General features: G+C 43.3%; 1 protein-coding gene across 1 annotated transcript; it reads left to right on the forward strand.

Annotated features, from left to right (window-relative positions):
* Window positions 1-5,747: 5,747 nt before the first annotated feature.
* On the forward strand, window positions 5,748-17,734 carry LOC118472315 (golgin candidate 2-like). Its single transcript, XM_035960300.1, has 8 exons — window positions 5,748-5,787; window positions 15,019-15,085; window positions 15,503-15,839; window positions 16,369-16,479; window positions 16,556-16,615; window positions 17,093-17,150; window positions 17,364-17,419; window positions 17,603-17,734. Exons 1-8 carry the CDS (start codon window positions 5,748-5,750, stop codon window positions 17,717-17,719), a joined length of 846 nt encoding a protein of 281 aa, XP_035816193.1. The 3' UTR covers window positions 17,720-17,734.
* The last annotated feature ends 1,440 nt before the right edge of the window (window positions 17,735-19,174 follow it).

Here is a 19,174-nt window from a genome sequence, read left to right on the forward strand (position 1 = left end):
TCCGAAAATTGCATGACTTGGTCTCCAGGGTCGATCCTCAAAATCTTCGCCCCCACTTTCCGCATCATAACTGTCACTATCACCAGTATCTTCAGATAGGCCCTCCAGTATCTCCTTAGTAATCTTCTCTGTATTTGATTTTGCCATTGACTCGATAAATCCAGCAATGTAGGGATTCACAGCCTTCTTTTTCTTAAAAAGCTTCTCCTCTTCAGTCAGCTTCGTCTCAGCAGCACTCTTCTTGTCCTGAGACATTTCTCCTTCAGTAATGACGAAAATGCGTGTTTTTAGCCGAAGCTCAGAAAGCTTGAAAAAACTAGCAAGCGTTAGTGAGCAAGAGCTATGAAATTAAGAAAATAAAGCAAATGGCACAAGCAGCGTATCAAATGTGGTTGGTATGAGTCCTTATTTATACGCTAAGCACGCTCCAAATTGGGGGGCCCCGTTCGTCATTGACTGTTGCTATTCTAGCAAAGGGAAGGTGTTTTTTTGGACCTTCAGCTTAAGGCCTTCGTCCATGTCGCAGTCTGAATTCGTTATCTTAAACAAATTAATACTGCGAGGGGCTACTGTTGGGGCCTTCGTCCTTCGAAGGTCCTCAAAAACGTGATTTAACAATATCTTCCAAGTGTGACATATGAACAGGTACCTTCGGACTTGGGCTAAAAGCGTGTATGATATAAAAAGCATGATCGTGACGAAGGTTGTTGTTGCTCCGAAGCTACGCGCAAGGGAGCTTCGGCTCAGCGGCAGAAAAAGGAATCGACTTAAAGGGGAAAAGGCTATCTAGTCCTCATAGATTTGTCTATAAGTCAATAGTAAATATAAATGGCATGAATGTAATTTCTCACAGGCTGTGTCCTGTGCCTATAAATAGATGAACAGTGCCCCCGTACTGTTCACATTGACTTGTATTCGCTTTTGCGTCACGCTTGTACTTTTACCTTCTATCAAGCCGAAGGTAACTTTTATAATTCAATATTGTTCCTGTCTTTCCAAAATAATATAATGAGAACAAATTAATAATGTTATATGATTGTTTATGTTGTCTCTTGTATTTCATATACTTCTACTTATATTAGCATATATAGCATTGATGAAGGTATGTCCTTCATAACCTTCATCTGAAGACCATTATATCCTAAGGGAAATAATGTTTCGAAGGACGAAGGACATTAACATTTAACATTCTGTGTTGCCTTGTTCTTAATTCATAGCATTTGAGAACAAGTCCCCAACATCACCTAGTTTGTGCCTTTACGTCTACAAGCATGATTGTGTCAGATGTTTCGTCGGTACATGGAAGGGTGATTGTCTTAGTAGCTCATCGCGTGTCCGCGCGGTGCACTATCTCTTCACCAGGTCACACGACGATAGTTATCAAGATCGTGGATCCTTCGAGAAGATTGGACTACAACTACATTTCATATGTGACCCATAGATGTGTGCTCATCATCTGGTACCAAAGCCTCCATTGACTTGGAAGGATCATTCTTGCTTTTGGTAGGATAGATTTTTATATACCTATAGTCCACAAATAACCACAAAAATATATAGAACTATAGCCTCACACTTGTGCAACTGGTTCATAGTTTGCGTTATGGAGTTTTCAATCCTATGAGATTTGTCCATTTGCTAATTTTTTGGCTAGTTTTTCGTGATCTATTTTTTCTTTCTTTCTCCATGTTATTCTAAATTTTACCCATGATTTGATCTTCATTTTCTCTCAGAAACCTATATAGAAAAAAATCCCCACCCATCCTACCCTTACTTGCTTCCACGTCTTCCACATCTACCACACTTTCTGCACCGGAAACAATGGCGGTAAAAGAATGATTGTCTCATGTCATATTAGTAGAGAGGGAAAAATAACAAGACTATATATATATATGGAATATACATGAAGTCACTCGTCACCACTTAATGAACAAGTCCTTTCTCTTCCTGAAAGGTCAAGAACCAGGGAAACAATCTGCAGTGGAAGAGTGATTGTACCAGAGACAACAGTGCAACGACTCATGATGCTTTGAGTGGAGTTTGGTAGAGTAAAATATAATTGTAGTGCGATGAAAATAGTGATGCAAAATCGAATAATAATCCAAAAGAGAAATACAAGTCTAAGTTGTTGCACATAATGAAAACATGTGTAAAGAAAAGAAGCAAGGAATATAAGCGGATGAAAGGGAAAATTGCACCAATCACCAAAAAAATTGTTGCTCAATTCCCTTGTTGCACGCAAAAACTCATATGCCTTTTTTTATTTTTACTGAACAACTCTTTTCTTGTCTTTCTTTTGCCTTACTTCTTTTTTTGTACCTTCTGATAAATAGAGTACACAACTTTCGATTAAGGGTGGCGCAACATAAGAAACAATAATTCCGATGCAGAAAGTGTGGAAGATGTGGATGGGATGTGTGGGGTTTTTTCTATATAGGTTTCAGAGAGGGTGGGAATTTTTTATATATAGGTTTTAGAGAATGAATGAAGATCATATCATGGGTAAAGTTTAGAATGATGTGGAGAAAGAAAGAAAAAATAGATCAGGAAAAACCAGACAAAAATTAGCAAATAGACAAATCTCATAGGATTGAAAACTCGATAATGCAAACTATGAATCAGCTGCACAAGTGTGAGGCTATAGTTTTATATAATTTTTGTGGTTATTCGTGGACTGTATGTATATAAAAATCTATCCTACCAAAAGCAAGAATGATCCTTCCGAGTCAATAGAGGCTTTGGTACTAGATGATGAGCACACGTCTATGGGTAACATGTGACAAGTAGTTGTGGCCTGATCTTCTCGAAGGATCCACTATCTTGATAACTATCGCTGCATGACTTGGTGAAGAGGTAGTGCACTGCGAGTCTACACACGTGACGAGATACCAAGACAATCACTCTTCCATGTACAGACGAAACAACCCACACAATCACGCTATGTAGACATGAAGGCACAAACTAGGTGAGCCACAGTTCAGCATTCTACAAGTCCCTTAGGAATCGAAATAACAAGTTGGCAAGCCTCTCAAGACTCACGTAGAAGGAAAAACTCAGAGTTTGTATTTTTTAATTGACAGCCAAAAAATCTCCCTTCATCATCTACTAGGTGAACGCCTGTGCGTTGCTACGGAGTGAACATGTTAGGATAAGATATATTGAAATTTAAAAAAAATCTAATTTCCATTTTATGTTTTTGTTATCATCTTTTAAAGTTCTTCGTTTTGTTTTCTTGTAACAAACCTATTTGGTGGACCTACATGTGCTTGTACTCAGATGCAATACATGATATCATGTATTATAAATTTTTGCTTGTTATTTTTCTACCTTAGCACAAGGTGGTTGTTGATCATTGCCCAATTTTGGTTACTTTAGGTTACAAGAGCAGATTACTTGAGTGGCCGATAAACATTGCATTTTAATATACATAGTGGATTTGTTCGATGTGTAAGACTCATGTAAAAATTCTTTACTTTAAAAGATGATAACAAAAACATAAAATGGAAATTAGAATTTTTTAATTTCAATATATCTTATCATAACATGTTCACTCTGTAGCAACGTATGGGTGTTCACCTAGTAAATAGATTAAAGCTCCTTAGCACAACAAGAAAGAACAATAGTGCTATTGGTTAGAAGGTGCGAGTTTTGTTGGTTGTGTGTTGATTAGAGTTCAATCCCTATATAAGCATCCCTTTTTTGGCCATTTTATCGGCTGGTAGCAGAACCATGGGAATGGAAAAGAGAGGGAGTGGGAATGGCAGTGGGCGCAAGAGAGAGGACGAGGAATGGGAAAGGAAGGGAATGGGAATGTAAAAGGGAGAACAGAGAATGAGAATGGCTGAACAGGGAATGGCAGAACCAGGAATGACAGAACAGGGAAAGGATGGCAGAACTAGGAATGGAAGGCTACTCTTGTAGCCTTAATAAGTAGTAGAGATTACATGGATATATATATATATATATATATATATCACGATGGAGTTTATGGGAATGTAAAAGGGAGAACAGAGAATGGGAATGACTGAACAGGGAATGACAGAACCAGGAATGACAGAACAGGGAAAGGATGGCAGAACCAGGAATGGAAGGCTACTCTTGTAGCCTTAATAAGTAGTAGAGATTACATGGATATATATATATCACGATGGAGTTTTCAGTTTGGATAAAATAAATGAGAACATGCAGTGGGAACTGGTAGCACTCCTATTAATAGCTTGTCCTAATGAAACTATTTGGATGGTTGGTATTCTTCTCATGATTGTACGTGTGTGGACAACAACTTGGTTGCTGACTGCCTTCCTAAATTATGAATTTAATTGCTTTGTACATCCACGTCTGATATGCATGGTAGTTGAATGCTCCATCCTCTATATGCATGTCCAGCCTCCTTAGTCCATATATTTGGACGGCAGAAACCATCATCATCCTATGTTCGTTTGTGCACTCCATCATTCCTAAGAACATGAAAACAAGTACTCAAAAAGCACATGCTCATTCAAAATAATCTAATTATTTAACGTAAGGTTAGCGATTAAGAACGAATACTAGGAAAGTCGTTCCCCTCCGGGTCTACTGCCTGATGGCTTTACATCGCTAAAAAAATCTGTAATGGATATGGATAGCAAGAACTATGAATCAAGAAAAGTACCAAATTGACTGGAAAATGTACGCTCCTGTGGAAGAACAGTGGATGCTAGGGATGTCCTCATTAGGGAGGGAACAAGCATTTTTTCATAATCGGTGGTATGATGGGTTAACTCCCCTATGTTGTCTGAGCATATGTTTGTGCAGCATAGCCTGGTCCCAACACTACAAGAAACTAATAAAAGTTCGTGGGTTAATTTAAGAACGTGGGTACCGACGTTCTTAATAGAGTTATGTTCGTGGGTTAATTTAAGAACGTGGGTACCCACGTTCCTATGTTAAATTCGTGGGCCCGTGGAAAAACCGTCGAACTTATAGTATTAGGAACATGGGTACCCACGTTCTTAACTTAAATTCGTAGGCCACGTAGACCCGTCGAACTTAACCTAAAACCTAAATTTCTCTCACCTCGCGCGACTGTATTCTTTTCCCTGTGGAGACCGCGCGCGTATGCCCTAAGCTACCCGCCTCCACAACCTCGCTGCGTGCGCCCGCCGCCACAACCTCGCCAACGCCGCGCGCCTCCACAACCTCGCCGCGCGCCTCCACAACCTCGCCGCGCGCTCCCCATCTCCACCCCGCGCCCGCCCCCCCCGCCCCTCGCCGCGCACGCCCGCCGCCACGCGCGCCCCGCCTCCACCCCGTGCCCGTCCGCCTCCACCAGCGCCCCCCGCCACAACCTCGCCGGCCCACCGCGCCCCCGCCTCCACCTGGTCGCGCGCAGCCGGCCCACCGCGCCCCACCGCGCGCCTACGCGCCTGCTTTTCTGGATGCACTCTTCGAATCTCGGTCAACTCATTGACCCGCGAGAACCTAACATCTGCCAACATCTCGCAGTCGCATGCGCCCTTTGCCGCTCCTCGGTCCTCGGTCCTCACACGCCGCCCGCCCGCAACGAAGCCCGCATAGCCGCCGCCGAGCGCCAGAGTTGCCACCTACCGCGCGCCCATCTGCCACCGATGCTGCGCACTCATTTGCTACCCGAGGCTTGGCGGCGGCCACTGCCCCAGGAGGCAGGAGCCCGACACCAAAGTCCGCGCATTTCCTTCCACCGAGCTGCACCAAGATCTGGGATCCAAGGTGACCAACTTCGCTGAACTTCGATGGCTATCCTCGTCGCGGAATTCATCCTCAGATTCACAGGTCAGTCCAGCGAGTGAACCCTAAAAGGGAAATGTGCCCTTGGGCCATTTCTAAGTATTTTGGTGATTGAGTGTCCAACACAAGTGCTTAAGTGTTAAACTATGCCAAATGGTGGAGAAAGTGCAAATCAAGTAAAAAGGTATGTTTCTAAGACTTAGTACATTGTTTTGGAGACTAATGTATTGTGTATAAGTGCTAGAAACAGGAAAAGACCAATCTGGAAAAGACTTGGCTAAGCAGCCAAGACTCTGCGCAGTCTGGGTGCACCGGACTGTCCAGTGGTGCACCGGACAGTGTCCGGTGCGCCAGGCTGGCGTCTGTCAACTGGCTGCTCTCGGGAAGCGATTAACGGCGTACGACTATAAATCACCGGACTGTCCGGTGGTGCACCGGACTGTCCGGTGAGCCAACAGTCGGCCGGGCCAACGGTCGGCCGCGTAATCCACGCGCGACGCGTGGCAAGAGCCAACGGTCAGAAGGGGGCACCGGACTGTCCGGTGTGCACCGAACAGTGTCCGGTGCGCCAACGGCTCCAAAGCACCAACGGTCGGCTTCACCAAAGAAGGAAAGAAATCCGCACCGGACAGTGTCCGGTGGTGCACCGGACTATCCGATGCGCCAGGCGATAGAAGGCAAGAATTGCCTTCCTGGAATGCTCTCAACGGCTCCTAGCTGCCTTAGGGCTATAAAAGGGACCCCTAGGCGCATGGAGGAGAAAACCAAGCATTCCTTGAGCATTGTTGATCACTCACACTTCATTCTTGCGCACTTGTTCGACATTCTTAGTGATTTGAGCTCCGTTCTAGTGAGAACCTCGAGATATTGTCTTGAGCTCAAGTCTTGGTCTTGTGTGTGCGTATTTGCTGTGGATTTGAGTGTGTTGCTTCCCTCCCTTACTCTTGTGCTTCATATTGATTCTTATTGTAAGGGCGAGAGACTCCAAGTTGTGGAGATTCCTCGCAAACGGGAAAAGAGTAAAGTAAAGAAGAACACCGTGGTATTCAAGTTGATCATTGGATCACTTGAGAGGAGTTGAGTGCAACTCTCGTCTGTTGGGACGCCATAACGTGGAGTAGGTAAGTTTTGTACTTGGTCGAACCACGGGATAAATCCTCGTGTCTCTTGTGCTTGTCCTTACTGTGTCTATTGTGCTTCACAAGAGCTCTCCTCTCTAGCCACTTGGCTTCATTGTGCTAACTCCTAATCAAGTTTTGTGGCATTAAGTTTCAAGTTTTACAGGATCACCTATTCACCCCCTCCCTCTAGGTGCTCTCAATTGGTATCGGAGCAGTTCTCTTCAAGAAAGGGACTAATCCCCGAAGAGATGGATCCTAAGGGCAAGGGGATGGTGGTCAATGATAAGGAGAAGGAGTCCTTCGTCAATGATCCTAAGGATGACAAGCCTACTGACTTAGGCTCGAGCCACAAAAGAAAAGACGGGAGGAAGAAGAAAACAAGGCGCATCAAGGAGATAGTCTACTACGACAGCGACGAATCTTCCTCTTCCCAAAAGGACGACGACAACGACTACGAGAAAAAGAAGACGGTTAATTCAAACTTTTCCTTTGATTATTCTCGTATTCTGCAAAGTTCCAATGCTCATTTGCTTTCCATTCCCCTCGGTAAACCCCCTCACTTTGATGGAGAAGACTACGGATTTTGGAGTCACAAAATGTGTAGCCACTTGTTCTCTCTCCATCCAAGTATATGGGAGATAGTAGAAAATGGAATGCACTTTGATAGTACGGATAGTCCCATGTTCATCAATGAACAAATTCATAAAAATGCACAAGCTACTACTGTGTTGTTAGCCTCATTGTGCAGGGATGAATATCATAAAGTGAGCGGCTTGGACAATGCCAAGAAGATTTGGGACACCCTTAAGATCTCTCATGAGGGAATGATGTCACCATGCTCACCAAGATGGAGTTGGTGGAGGACGAACTTGGGAGATTCGCAATGATCAGGGGAGAGGAGCCAACCCAAACGTACAACCGGCTCAAGACCCTCGTCAACAAAATAAGGAGCTATGGAAGCACGCGATGGACGGACCACGATGTCGTCCACCTAATGCTAAGGTCGTTTACTGTCCTTGATCCACATCTTGTGAACAATATTCGTGAGAATCCTAGGTACACCAAGATGACGCCCGAGGAGATACTTGGAAAATTTGTAAGCGAGCGGATGATGATCAAAGAGGCAAGATACGTTGATGATGCGTTGAACGGCCCAATTCATGAGCCTCAAACTGTTGCTCTCAAAGCAACGAGGAGCAAGGAAGTGCTACCTAGCAAGGTGGCACAAGTTGAGGCGGCGGGACTCAATGAGGAAGAGATGGCCCTCATCATCAAGCGTTTCAAGACGGCGCTAAGGGGTCGCAAGGAGCATCCCAACAAGAACAAGACAAAGGGGAAGCGCTCATGCTTCAAATGTGGTAAGATTGGTCATTTTATTGCTAATTGTCCCGATAATGATAGTGACCAGGAACAAGGGAACAAGAGGGAAAAGAAGAAGGCTTACAAGAAGGCTAAGGGCGAGGCACACCTTGGCAAGGAGTGGGACTCGGATTGTTCGTCGTCCGACTCCGACAACGAAGGACTCACCGCCACCGCCTTCAACAAAGCGTCCCTCTTCCCCAATGAGCATCACACCTGCCTCATGGCAAAGGAGAAGAAGGTAAACTCTCGAAAATCTACTTATGCTTCTTCTAGTGAGGATGAGTCTAGTGATGATGATGAAATAGACTATGCTAGTTTATTCAAGGGCATATATAGAACTAGGATTGATAAAATAAATGAATTGATTGATGCTTTGAATGATAAGAATAGATTGTTAGAAAAGCAAGAGGATCTTTTGTATGATGAACATGACAAATTTGTAGAAGCACAAAAATCTCTTGCTTTAGAAGTTAAACAGAATGAAATGCTTTCTTGTGAATTGTCTACATGCCATGACTCTATTTCTAGCTTAAAGAGCATAAATGATGACTTGAATGCTAAGTTAGAAATAGCTAATAAATCAACATCTTGTGTAGAACATGTTGTAATTTGCAATAGGTGTAAAGATTTCAATATTGATGCTTGTAGTGAACACCTAGTCTCAATTTCTAAATTGAATGATGAAGTGGCTAGTCTTAATGCCCAACTTAAGACTAGCAAAAGTGAATTTGATAAACTAAAATTTGCAAGGGATGCCTACACAATTGGTAGACACCCCTCAATTAAGGATGGACTTGGCTTCAAGAGGGAAGTCAAGAACTTAACAAGCCATAAGGCTTCCATCTCCACCAAGGAGAAAGGGAAGGCCCCTATGGCTAGTAGTGCTCAAAAGAACCATGCTTTCATGTATCATGATAGGAGACATTCTAGGAATGTTTATAGAAGTTATGATGCTTTTGATTCTCATGCCATGATTGCTTCAAGTTCTTCTATTATGCATGATAGAAATTTGGCTAGAAAAAATGTTGTTCATCAAATGCCTAGAAGAAATGTTATTCATGTACCTAGGAAAGTAAGTAATGAACATTCTATAATTTACCATACTTGCAATGCCTCCTTTGCTATTTGTAGAAAGGATAAGAAGGTAATTGCTAGGAAATTAGGGGCAAAATGCAAGGGAGATAAAACTTGCATTTGGGTCCCTAAGACCATTGTAACTAACCTTGTAGGACCCAACATGAGTTGGGTACCTAAGACCCAAGCCTAAATTGCCTTGCAGGTTTATGCATCCGGGGGCTCAAGCTGGATTATCGACAGCGGATGCACAAACCACATGACGGGGGAGAAGAAGATGTTCACCTCCTACGTCAAGAACAAAGATTCCCAAGACTCAATCATATTCGGTGACGGGAATCAAGGCAAGGTGAAAGGGTTAGGAAAGATTGCTATTTCTTCCGAGCACTCTATTTCTAATGTGTTCTTAGTTGAGTCGCTTGGATATAACTTGTTGTCTGTGAGTCAGCTTTGTAATATGGGATATAATTGCTTATTCACAAATGTAGATGTGTATGTCTTTAGAAGAAGTGATGGTTCATTAGCTTTTAAGGGTGTATTAGACGGCAAACTTTATTTAGTTGATTTTGCAAAAGAGGAGGCCGGTCTAGATGCATGCTTAATTGCTAAGACTAGCATGGGCTGGTTGTGGCATCGCCGTTTAGCACATGTGGGGATGAAGAACCTTCACAAGCTTCTAAAGGGAGAACAAGTGATAGGTCTAACTAATGTAACTTTTGAAAAAGATAGACCTTGTGCAGCTTGTCAAGCAGGTAAACAGGTGGGAAGCTTTCATCATATCAAAAATGTGATGACCACATCAAGACCTTTGGAGTTGCTTCATATGGACCTCTTCGGACCCGTCGCCTATCTAAGCATAGGAGGAAGTAAGTATGGTCTTGTTATAGTTGATAATTTTTCCCGCTTCACTTGAGTATTCTTTTTGCAGGATAAATATGAAACCCAAGGGACCCTCAAGCGCTTCCTAAGGAGAGCTCAAAATGAGTTTGAGCTCAAGGTGAAGAAGATAAGGAGCGACAACGGGTCCGAGTTCAAGAACCTTCAAGTGGAGGAGTACCTTGAGGAGGAAGGAATCAAGCACGAGTTCTCCGCTCCCTACACACCACAACAAAATGGTGTGGTAGAGAGGAAGAACAGGACGCTTATAGACATGGCGAGGACGATGCTTGGAGAGTTCAAGACCCCCGAGCGCTTTTGGTCGGAAGCCGTGAACACGGCTTGCCACGCCATCAACCGGGTCTACCTTCATCGCCTCCTCAAGAAGACTTCGTATGAGCTTCTAACTGGTAACAAACCCAATGTATCTTACTTTCGTGTATTTGGGAGCAAGTGTTATATTCTAGTGAAGAAAGGTAGAAATTCTAAGTTTGCTCCCAAAGCTGTAGAAGGGTTTTTGTTAGGTTATGACTCAAATACAAAGGCGTATAGGGTCTTCAACAAATCATTAGGTTTGGTTGAAGTCTCTAGCGACGTTGTATTTGATGAGACTAATGGCTCTCCAAGAGAGCAAGTTGTTGATCTTGATGATGTAGATGAAGAAGACGTTCCAACGGCCGCAATACGCACCATGGCGATTGGAGATGTGCGGCCACAGGAACAAAATGAGCGAGATCAACCTTCTTCCTCAACAATGGTGCATCCCCCAACTCAAGACGATGAACAGGTTCATCAAGAGGAGGCGTGTGATCAAGGGGGAGCACAAGATGATCATGTAATGGAGGAAGAAGCACAACCGGCACCTCCAACTCAAGTCCGAGCGATGATTCAAAGGGATCATCCCATCGACCAGATTTCGGGTGACATTAGCAAGGGAGTAACTACTCGTTCTAGATTAGTTAATTTTTGTGAGCATTACTCTTTTGTCTCTTCTATTGAGCCTTTTAGGGTAGAAGAGGCCTTGCTAGATCCGGACTGGGTGTTGGCCATGCAGGAAGAGCTCAACAACTTCAAGAGAAATGAAGTTTGGACACTGGTGCCTCGTCCCAAGCAAAACGTTGTGGGAACCAAGTGGGTGTTCCGCAACAAACAAGATGAGCACGAGGTGGTGACAAGGAACAAGGCTAGACTTGTGGCAAAAGGTTATGCCCAAGTTGCAGGTTTGGACTTTGAGGAGACTTTTGCTCCTGTGGCTAGGCTAAAGTCAATTCGCATATTGTTAGCCTATGCTACTCACCATTCTTTCAGGTTGTTCCAAATGGATGTGAAGAGCGCTTTCCTCAACGGGCCAATCAAGGAGGAGGTGTACGTGGAGCAACCCCCTGGCTTCGAGGATGAACGGTACCCCGACCACGTGTGTAAGCTCTCTAAGGCGCTCTATGGACTTAAGCAAGCCCCAAGAGCATGGTATGAATGTCTTAGAGACTTTTTAGTTGCTAATGCTTTCAAGGTTGGAAAAGCCGATCCAACTCTTTTCACTAAGACATGTGATGGCGATTTATTTGTGTGCCAAATTTATGTCGACGACATAATATTTGGTTCTACTAACCAAAAGTCGTGTGAAGAGTTTAGCAGGGTGATAACTCAAAAGTTCGAGATGTCGATGATGGGCGAGTTGAACTACTTCCTTGGGTTTCAAGTGAAGCAACTCAAGGATGGCACCTTCATCTCCCAAACGAAGTACACACAAGACTTGATCAAGCGGTTTGGGATGAAGGACGCCAAGCCCGCAAAGACTCCAATGGGAACCGACGGACACGCCGACCTCAACAAAGGAGGTAAGCCCGTTGATCAAAAGGCATACCCGTCTATGATAGGGTCTTTACTTAATTTATGTGCTAGTAGAACGGATATTATGCTTAGCGTATGCATGTGTGCTAGATTTCAATCTGATCCAAGGGAGTGTCACTTAGTGGCCGTGAAGCGAATTCTTAGATATTTAGTCGCTACGCCTTGCTTCGGGATCTGGTATCCAAAGGGGTCTACCTTTGACTTGATTGGATATTCAGACTCCGATTATGCTGGATGTAAGGTCGATAGGAAGAGTACATCGGGGACGTGCCAATTCTTAGGAAGGTCCCTGGTGTCGTGGAGTTCTAAGAAACAAGCTTCCATTGCCCTATCCACCGCTGAGGCCGAGTATGTTGCCGCAGGACAGTGTTGCGCGCAACTATTTTGGATGAGGCAAACCCTCAGGGACTTTGGCTACAATCTGAGCAAAGTCCCACTCCTATGTGATAATGAGAGTGCTATCCGCATGGCGGATAATCCTGTTGAACACAGCCGCACAAAGCACATTGACATCCGGCATCACTTTTTGAGAGACCACCAGCAAAAGGGAGATATCGAAGTGTTTCATGTTAGCACCGAGAACCAGCTAGCCGATATCTTTACCACGCCTCTAGATGAGTCGACCTTTGTTTGCAAGCTGCGTAGTGAGCTAAATGTCTTAGATTCGCGGAACTTGGATTGATTTATAGCATACATGTGTTTATGCCTTTGATAATGTTCCTTATGCATTTTGTTGTTTATTTATGGTGCTCAAGTTGTACAAACACTCCCCGGACCTCACAAGTCCTTTTGCAAGTGATGCACACATTTAGGGGGAGATGTGCTACAACTTGACCCTTTGAGACTAACCATGTGCTTGAGTTTGCTTGATTTAGCCTCAAAGGTGGATTGAAAGGGAAAAGGTGGACTTGGACCATGCAAGACTTCCACTGCACTCCGATGAGAAAGTAACTCACTCCAAGTTCATCCATGTACTCTTATTGCTTTTTTTACTCTTAGTTGAAAATTTTGGTGAGGCAATGGGGTTAAAGGGCCAAAATTGATCCCGTTTTGGTGATTGATGCCAAAGGGGGAGAAAATAAGGCCAAAGCAAGAAATGGATTAGCTACCACTTGAGAATTTTAGAGAGCTTTTGTTTGTCAAAATACTCTTGTTTGTCTCTTATTGTCAAAAGTTGGTCTCTTGTGGGGAGAAGGTTTGATTATGGGAAAAGGGGGAGCTTTTTGAATCGTTGATCAATTTCTCTTGAAATATCTCTCTTTATGTTTCAACAAGTGTGTTTGACATAGAGATAGGAAATTGAGTTTGATTTGCAAAAACAAACCAAGTGGTGGCAAAGAATGATCCATATATGCCAAATTTGAATCAAAACAATTTTGAGTTCTCATTTGTATTGATGTTGCACTTCTTTTAGTTGCTTTTTGTTGTGTTGGCATAAATCACCAAAAAGGGGGAGATTGAAAGGGAAATGTGCCCTTGGGCCATTTCTAAGTATTTTGGTGATTGAGTGTCCAACACAAGTGCTTAAGTGTTAAACTATGCCAAATGGTGGAGAAAGTGCAAATCAAGTAAAAAGGTATGTTTCTAAGACTTAGTACATTGTTTTGGAGACTAATGTATTGTGTCTAAGTGCTAGAAACAGGAAAAGACCAATCTGGAAAAGACTTGGCTAAGCAGCCAAGACTCTGCGCAGTCTGGGTGCACCGGACTGTCCAGTGGTGCACCGGACAGTGTCCGGTGCGCCAGGCTGGCGTCTGTCAACTGGCTGCTCTCAGGAAGCGATTAACGACGTACGACTATAAATCACCGGACTGTCCGGTGGTGCACCGGACTGTCCGGTGAGCCAACAGTCGGCCGCGTAATCCACGCGCGACGCGTGGCAAGAGCCAACGGTCAGAAGGGGCACCGGACTGTCCGGTGTGCACCGAACAGTGTCCGGTGCGCCAACGGCTCCAAAGCGCCAACGGTCGGCTTCGCCAAAGAAGGAAAGAAATCCACACCGGACAGTGTCCGGTGGTGCACCGGACTGTCCGATGCGCCAGGCGATAGAAGGCAAGAATTGCCTTCCTGGAATGCTCTCAACGGCTCCTAGCTGCCTTAGGGCTATAAAAGGGACCCCTAGGCGCATGGAGGAGAAAACCAAGCATTCCTTGAGCATTGTTGATCACTCACACTTCATTCTTGCGCACTTGTTCGACATTCTTAGTGATTTGAGCTCCGTTCTAGTGAGAACCTCGAGATATTGTCTTGAGCTCAAGTCTTGGTCTTGTGTGTGCGTATTTGCTGTGGATTTGAGTGTGTTGCTTCCCTCCCTTACTCTTGTGCTTCATATTGATTCTTATTGTAAGGGCGAGAGACTCCAAGTTGTGGAGATTCCTCGCAAACGAGAAAAGAGTAAAGTAAAGAAGAACACCGTGGTATTCAAGTTGATCATTGGATCACTTGAGAGGAGTTGAGTGCAACTCTCGTCCGTTGGGACGCCACAACGTGGAGTAGGCAAGTTTTGTACTTGGCCGAACCACGGGATAAATCCTCGTGTCTCTTGTGCTTGTCCTTACTGTGTCTATTGTGCTTCACAAGAGCTCTCCTCTCTAGCCACTTGGCTTTATTGTGCTAACTCCTAATCAAGTTTTGTGGCATTAAGTTTCAAGTTTTATAGGATCACCTATTCACCCCCCCTCTAGGTGCTCTCAAACTCAGCTCGGGGTATCTGTATCTGCCAGCCATGGAAGCTTGAATCTGGTGATCATGATAGTGGAAGCTTCAATCCATGCTTGTTACTGTGAAAGTTCCCAGGGGGCATAGTCCCTGTCTTTTTAGGAGCGGTCGCCAAGCCTTTATTTATCCTAATTTAGCGATTTACCGTGTCAATTTCTAAAGCGGTTCAGTTTTATTTCCAATCTTTTGTGTGGATCCACTCACGAGAAATAGAAACCTTTCAACTACCTATGGATATTAAAGGACAATCTTTCATCTCAAAATGGGTCTGTAGGTTCAACTTGTCGATTTGTCAGAATATCTGTTCCCTGTGCCAATACAATTCTTTCATCTCAAAATGGGTCTGTAGGTTCAACTTGTCGATTTGTCAAAACATCTGTTCCCTGTGCTAATACAATCAACTGGACTGCTATAAGAGCTGCTCCTGTAGCAGTAGTGCCCTTGTCTCATGTTTTCAGTATCTCACTAGGATTAGTTAGATATAATGGTGGATTTAGTTACCAAATCTTTTCTGTGTTAATTTGTTCAGAGCTAGCTGTATTCATGTGCAGTTTTTGTGGTCTTTGTTCTTTAAATCTGAATTTTGCAAAGTATTGTTTTCACTATATTGTGTTATCTGAACATCAAATATACATGATTACTTGTGGTTCAAGTTACTCAAATACTTTAGTAGTGTGTGTTTTGTCTGAATCCTATGGAGTCCAATCATTTTTTGTACAATTGTGCTCTGTATTTTATCCGGCTTATCTGTGCTACAGTAAGAGTGTGCAGGATCAAGCCGGTGGTGAACCAACGGTGGGGGTGGTGGCCGAGGTGAAACCGGAAACGGATCGAGGGGATCGCGAGGACGACAAGAGTGTCGCGTCCGAGAGCGGGAGCGATGAGGACTCCGATGGGTCAGGGAGCGAAGATTCAGAGGATTCCGAGGAGGAGAGGCGGAGGGAGGAGGAGAGGACGCGGCGGCGGGCTGAGCGGCTTGCGGCCATAGCCGCGCGCGCTATTGCTAAGCGTGAAGATGCTGTTGCGAGGCTCGAGGGGGAGAAGGCGGGGCTTGAGATGCTGCTCGCCGAGCGTGAGAAGGAGCAGGCTCAGGAGGTGAGGCTGCTTCATGGCTATTTTCTTTTGCTCGAGACTTGAGAGGTTGCTTAATGTGATGACATCAATATATATCGCTCTGAACAGAACGACAGAAACTGCTCTTATAGCATGCATGATGTTAACTCTTTTTTGTGTTTTATACCAACATTTAGTTAGTACCACAATGTGCCCCCTACATTCCAAACTATAGATCATACAAACTTTTTAGCTTATATATGTCTATCTAGGTGCATAGCAGCATAGGTACCTAGAAAAGCCAAACCAACCAATAATTTGTGATGAAGGGAGTATGTTTTTTGTTGTTATTATTCAAAATGTATTCTGTTTAGTTTTTTTGCAATACTGCATTTGAGCTCAAAATCCCGAACATATTTCATTGGTTATGGAACTGTAAGTTCATCTGAAGTACTTATAAGGCAGATTCGAGTATTCATTTGCAAAACCATTTCTACACACAAGTTATCCTGGTGAGATGGTTTCTAGAAAGTAGTGATTCCTTATCAACTTCTTGTTCAACATGTTTTAGGCTTCAGAGTTGCAGACTAGTATGATTGAAACATTGGAAGCAGCGGAGATAGAGAAACAGAGACATCACAGCACTAGAATGGAAGCCCTTGCACGTTTGGCTAGACTTGAGGTATATGCCTATCTACAAACGACCCCTACCCAATCTTCATAGGTCTTAGCAATGCTCTTAAAGAAGGTTTTCACAGGTTACAAATGGTGAGCTTGCAAAGTCACTTGCCAGGGAACAATGGAATCTGGAAGTTCAAGTATGTTTTCTCTCCCCCCCCCATCGTATATTATGTTTTTGGGCTTAAGATAAGAAGCAATGGATAATCTACAGACTGCCCTGCTCTGAGTCGACAGCAGATGTAGAGGCAAACTATAGATGTGACTATGCATAGATAGTTGAAAGCATGGGTTTTTATTCTTCCCTTCAAGTTTAGATAATGCTGACATTTTCAAGAGCCTGCACCTTAACATGTGGTCCACAATGCTATGACTAGACAAACTTGATACATTCTGGCAATGGAATAATGGGTTAGTCTAGAGTGACCTTGCACTGGAGTTCTGTGCACAAATGTAATTAACTATTTTTTGTTGCTTTCGTATTGCTGGAGTCCGATATTTTACCATAACAACTGCTAGCTATGCATTGAATGTGATTCATAATCCATAGGTGTTTCACAAATTATACAATGCTCTATTGTTAAACTGAAAACTGTTTATTCTTGATATTTGAATAGGTAGATCAAGTGGCGCAGCTTCGAGAGGAAGTTGAATTGAAGAAACTTGCTCAAGATAGTAAGTTGACCATGACCTTCTTTTTGGGGCTCTCTGGCTTAGAGTTTACTGTGTTTTTAAGCACTTTTAGTTTGTTCTTAGGCCAACGCTATATTATACTGACTTATTTTGTTTTCTTCTTGAACCTATTTAAGTATGACATGCCATTCTTTTTGGTTTCGACTAATAGCACTTTTTTTGGTATGTGACCTTTGTTACCATTCCATGAACAAGAATACAGAAGAAAGCTAACAAAGATACAAAAGACAAGTGCCCCTCCGGTTGATGAAGTAAGCAATCAACTTACATTTGCCAGTTGATGAAGTAAGCAATCAACTTACATTTGCCAGTGGCTTTTCATTCCACTCAACTGATATAATATTTAATTGAGCCTTTTTTAGTAGAACTATTGACTCCTCGAAAACATGTCTCTTTACCTTATCTATTTGTAATATGTGTTAACTTTTGTCTAGATAGAATCTTTGAGAAGGTTCAAGCTGGAGGAAGAAATTAATGATGCAGAATACACTCTGACATGTGACAGAATTGTGAGCTTGAAGGACAAGGTAGGTTTTCCCGTGTATGACTGATCTCATGTAGTGATTAATTCTTATTTACAAATGGTAGTTTCAATTAAGCCCTTACAAATCTCTCCCACAATGGGAACTGCTGATACCTTGATTGAGACATTTTGACGCCAGAGCTGAGGAAGCATTGTACATTTGTCATATAATGCCTCCAGTGTAGCGAGTCAGATATTTTGCCTTCTGCTCAAACTGCTCGTGTGTGTGTGTTTTGGTAGGGAATGTACAGGTTTAAACCTTGACGTTATGTTGTATTTTTTGGTAGATGACCCATGGTAGAAATAGCGCTGTTATGTTTATGGCACTCTCAAGTTCATGTTCATGCACAAATATGGAAGCCACATTTTGTGTTCATCATGCTTTCCTATATCTTTGTGTACATGTGATTTAATGCCAGTTGTGTATTTATGAGAATTTTGGTTTATTTTGTAGGATTTCGACTATCATCAAGTGACTCCTCCCCCTCACGTTGACTTTGTAGACAGATGTCTCAATTCTAGTGGTGGAGCTACGAATAACATATATCAATGTATTTGTGAATTTGTGAACTTATGTATTTGTACTTATGTGAATTTGTGAACTTATATATTTGGACTTGTGTGAATTTGTGATATGAACATATATCAATGTGTTTGAAATCTGTATTGTATGTGATATATTATGTTGCATGTGATATTATGCGTGTCTAATTTTTCATTTTTGTATTTTTTATTTTTTTCTGGAAAAGGGTTAAGAACGTGGGTACCCACGTTCTTAAGGTTAAGAACGTGGGTACCGTCGAACTTATTGTGCAGTCTGCGCAGACCTCTGCAGGACACATAAGTTCGACGACCACGTGACTCCGTCGAACTTAACCTTAAGAACATGGGTGCCGTCGAACTTACGGGAAAAAATTCGACGGCCCCCGTCGAACTTAAAAACACACGTTCTTAATGTTAAGTTTGACGGTACCCACGTTCTTAATGTTAAGTTCGACGGTACCCATGTTCTTAAGGTTAAGTTCGACGGAGCCGTCGAACTTACTTCTCTAAGTTCGTCCAAAAATCGCCATCGGCTATATTCGTCGGTAAACCCACGTTCTTACGGTAAGTTCGATGGTCTATTATATTAAGTTCGACAGTTTTTCACCCACGTTCTTTAACCAGTTTCCTGTAGTGCAAGTTTAGGTACAACGAGGAGGGTTGCGTTAGGCGTTGCGAGCCAACTATAAAAACTTAGCCACTCAAAATGAAGATGAAACCCAATAGAAACCATTGGGGGCGTAACCCTCTTAGTGACACGCCATATCGAAACCCGGGTATGGTGTTAAATGGGCAAGGGCCGGGACACCACCCCCTTGGTGGCATGTCGTGTCGTGATCTGGATGCGGTGTCAAGTGAGCAAGGATCGGGTCATCGCTTCCTTAGTGGCGCGCTACATCGACGCTCGGGTGTAGTGACAAATGTGCAAGGGTATTCGCAT

Source organism: Zea mays, chromosome 6 (genome assembly GCF_902167145.1).
Source record: "Zea mays cultivar B73 chromosome 6, Zm-B73-REFERENCE-NAM-5.0, whole genome shotgun sequence".
Lineage (NCBI taxonomy): Eukaryota > Viridiplantae > Streptophyta > Magnoliopsida > Poales > Poaceae > Zea > Zea mays.

Bases quoted from the DNA above. Each gene is read 5' to 3' on its own strand.
- LOC118472315 (XM_035960300.1), top strand. From the start codon at position 5,748: ATGGCTATCCTCGTCGCGGAATTCATCCTCAGATTCACAG. The intron at 16,616-17,092 runs GTATGTTTTCTC...ATATTTGAATAG, and splicing joins AATGGAATCTGGAAGTTCAA to GTAGATCAAGTGGCGCAGCT. The intron at 17,420-17,602 runs GTAAGCAATCAA...ACTTTTGTCTAG, and splicing joins GTGCCCCTCCGGTTGATGAA to ATAGAATCTTTGAGAAGGTT.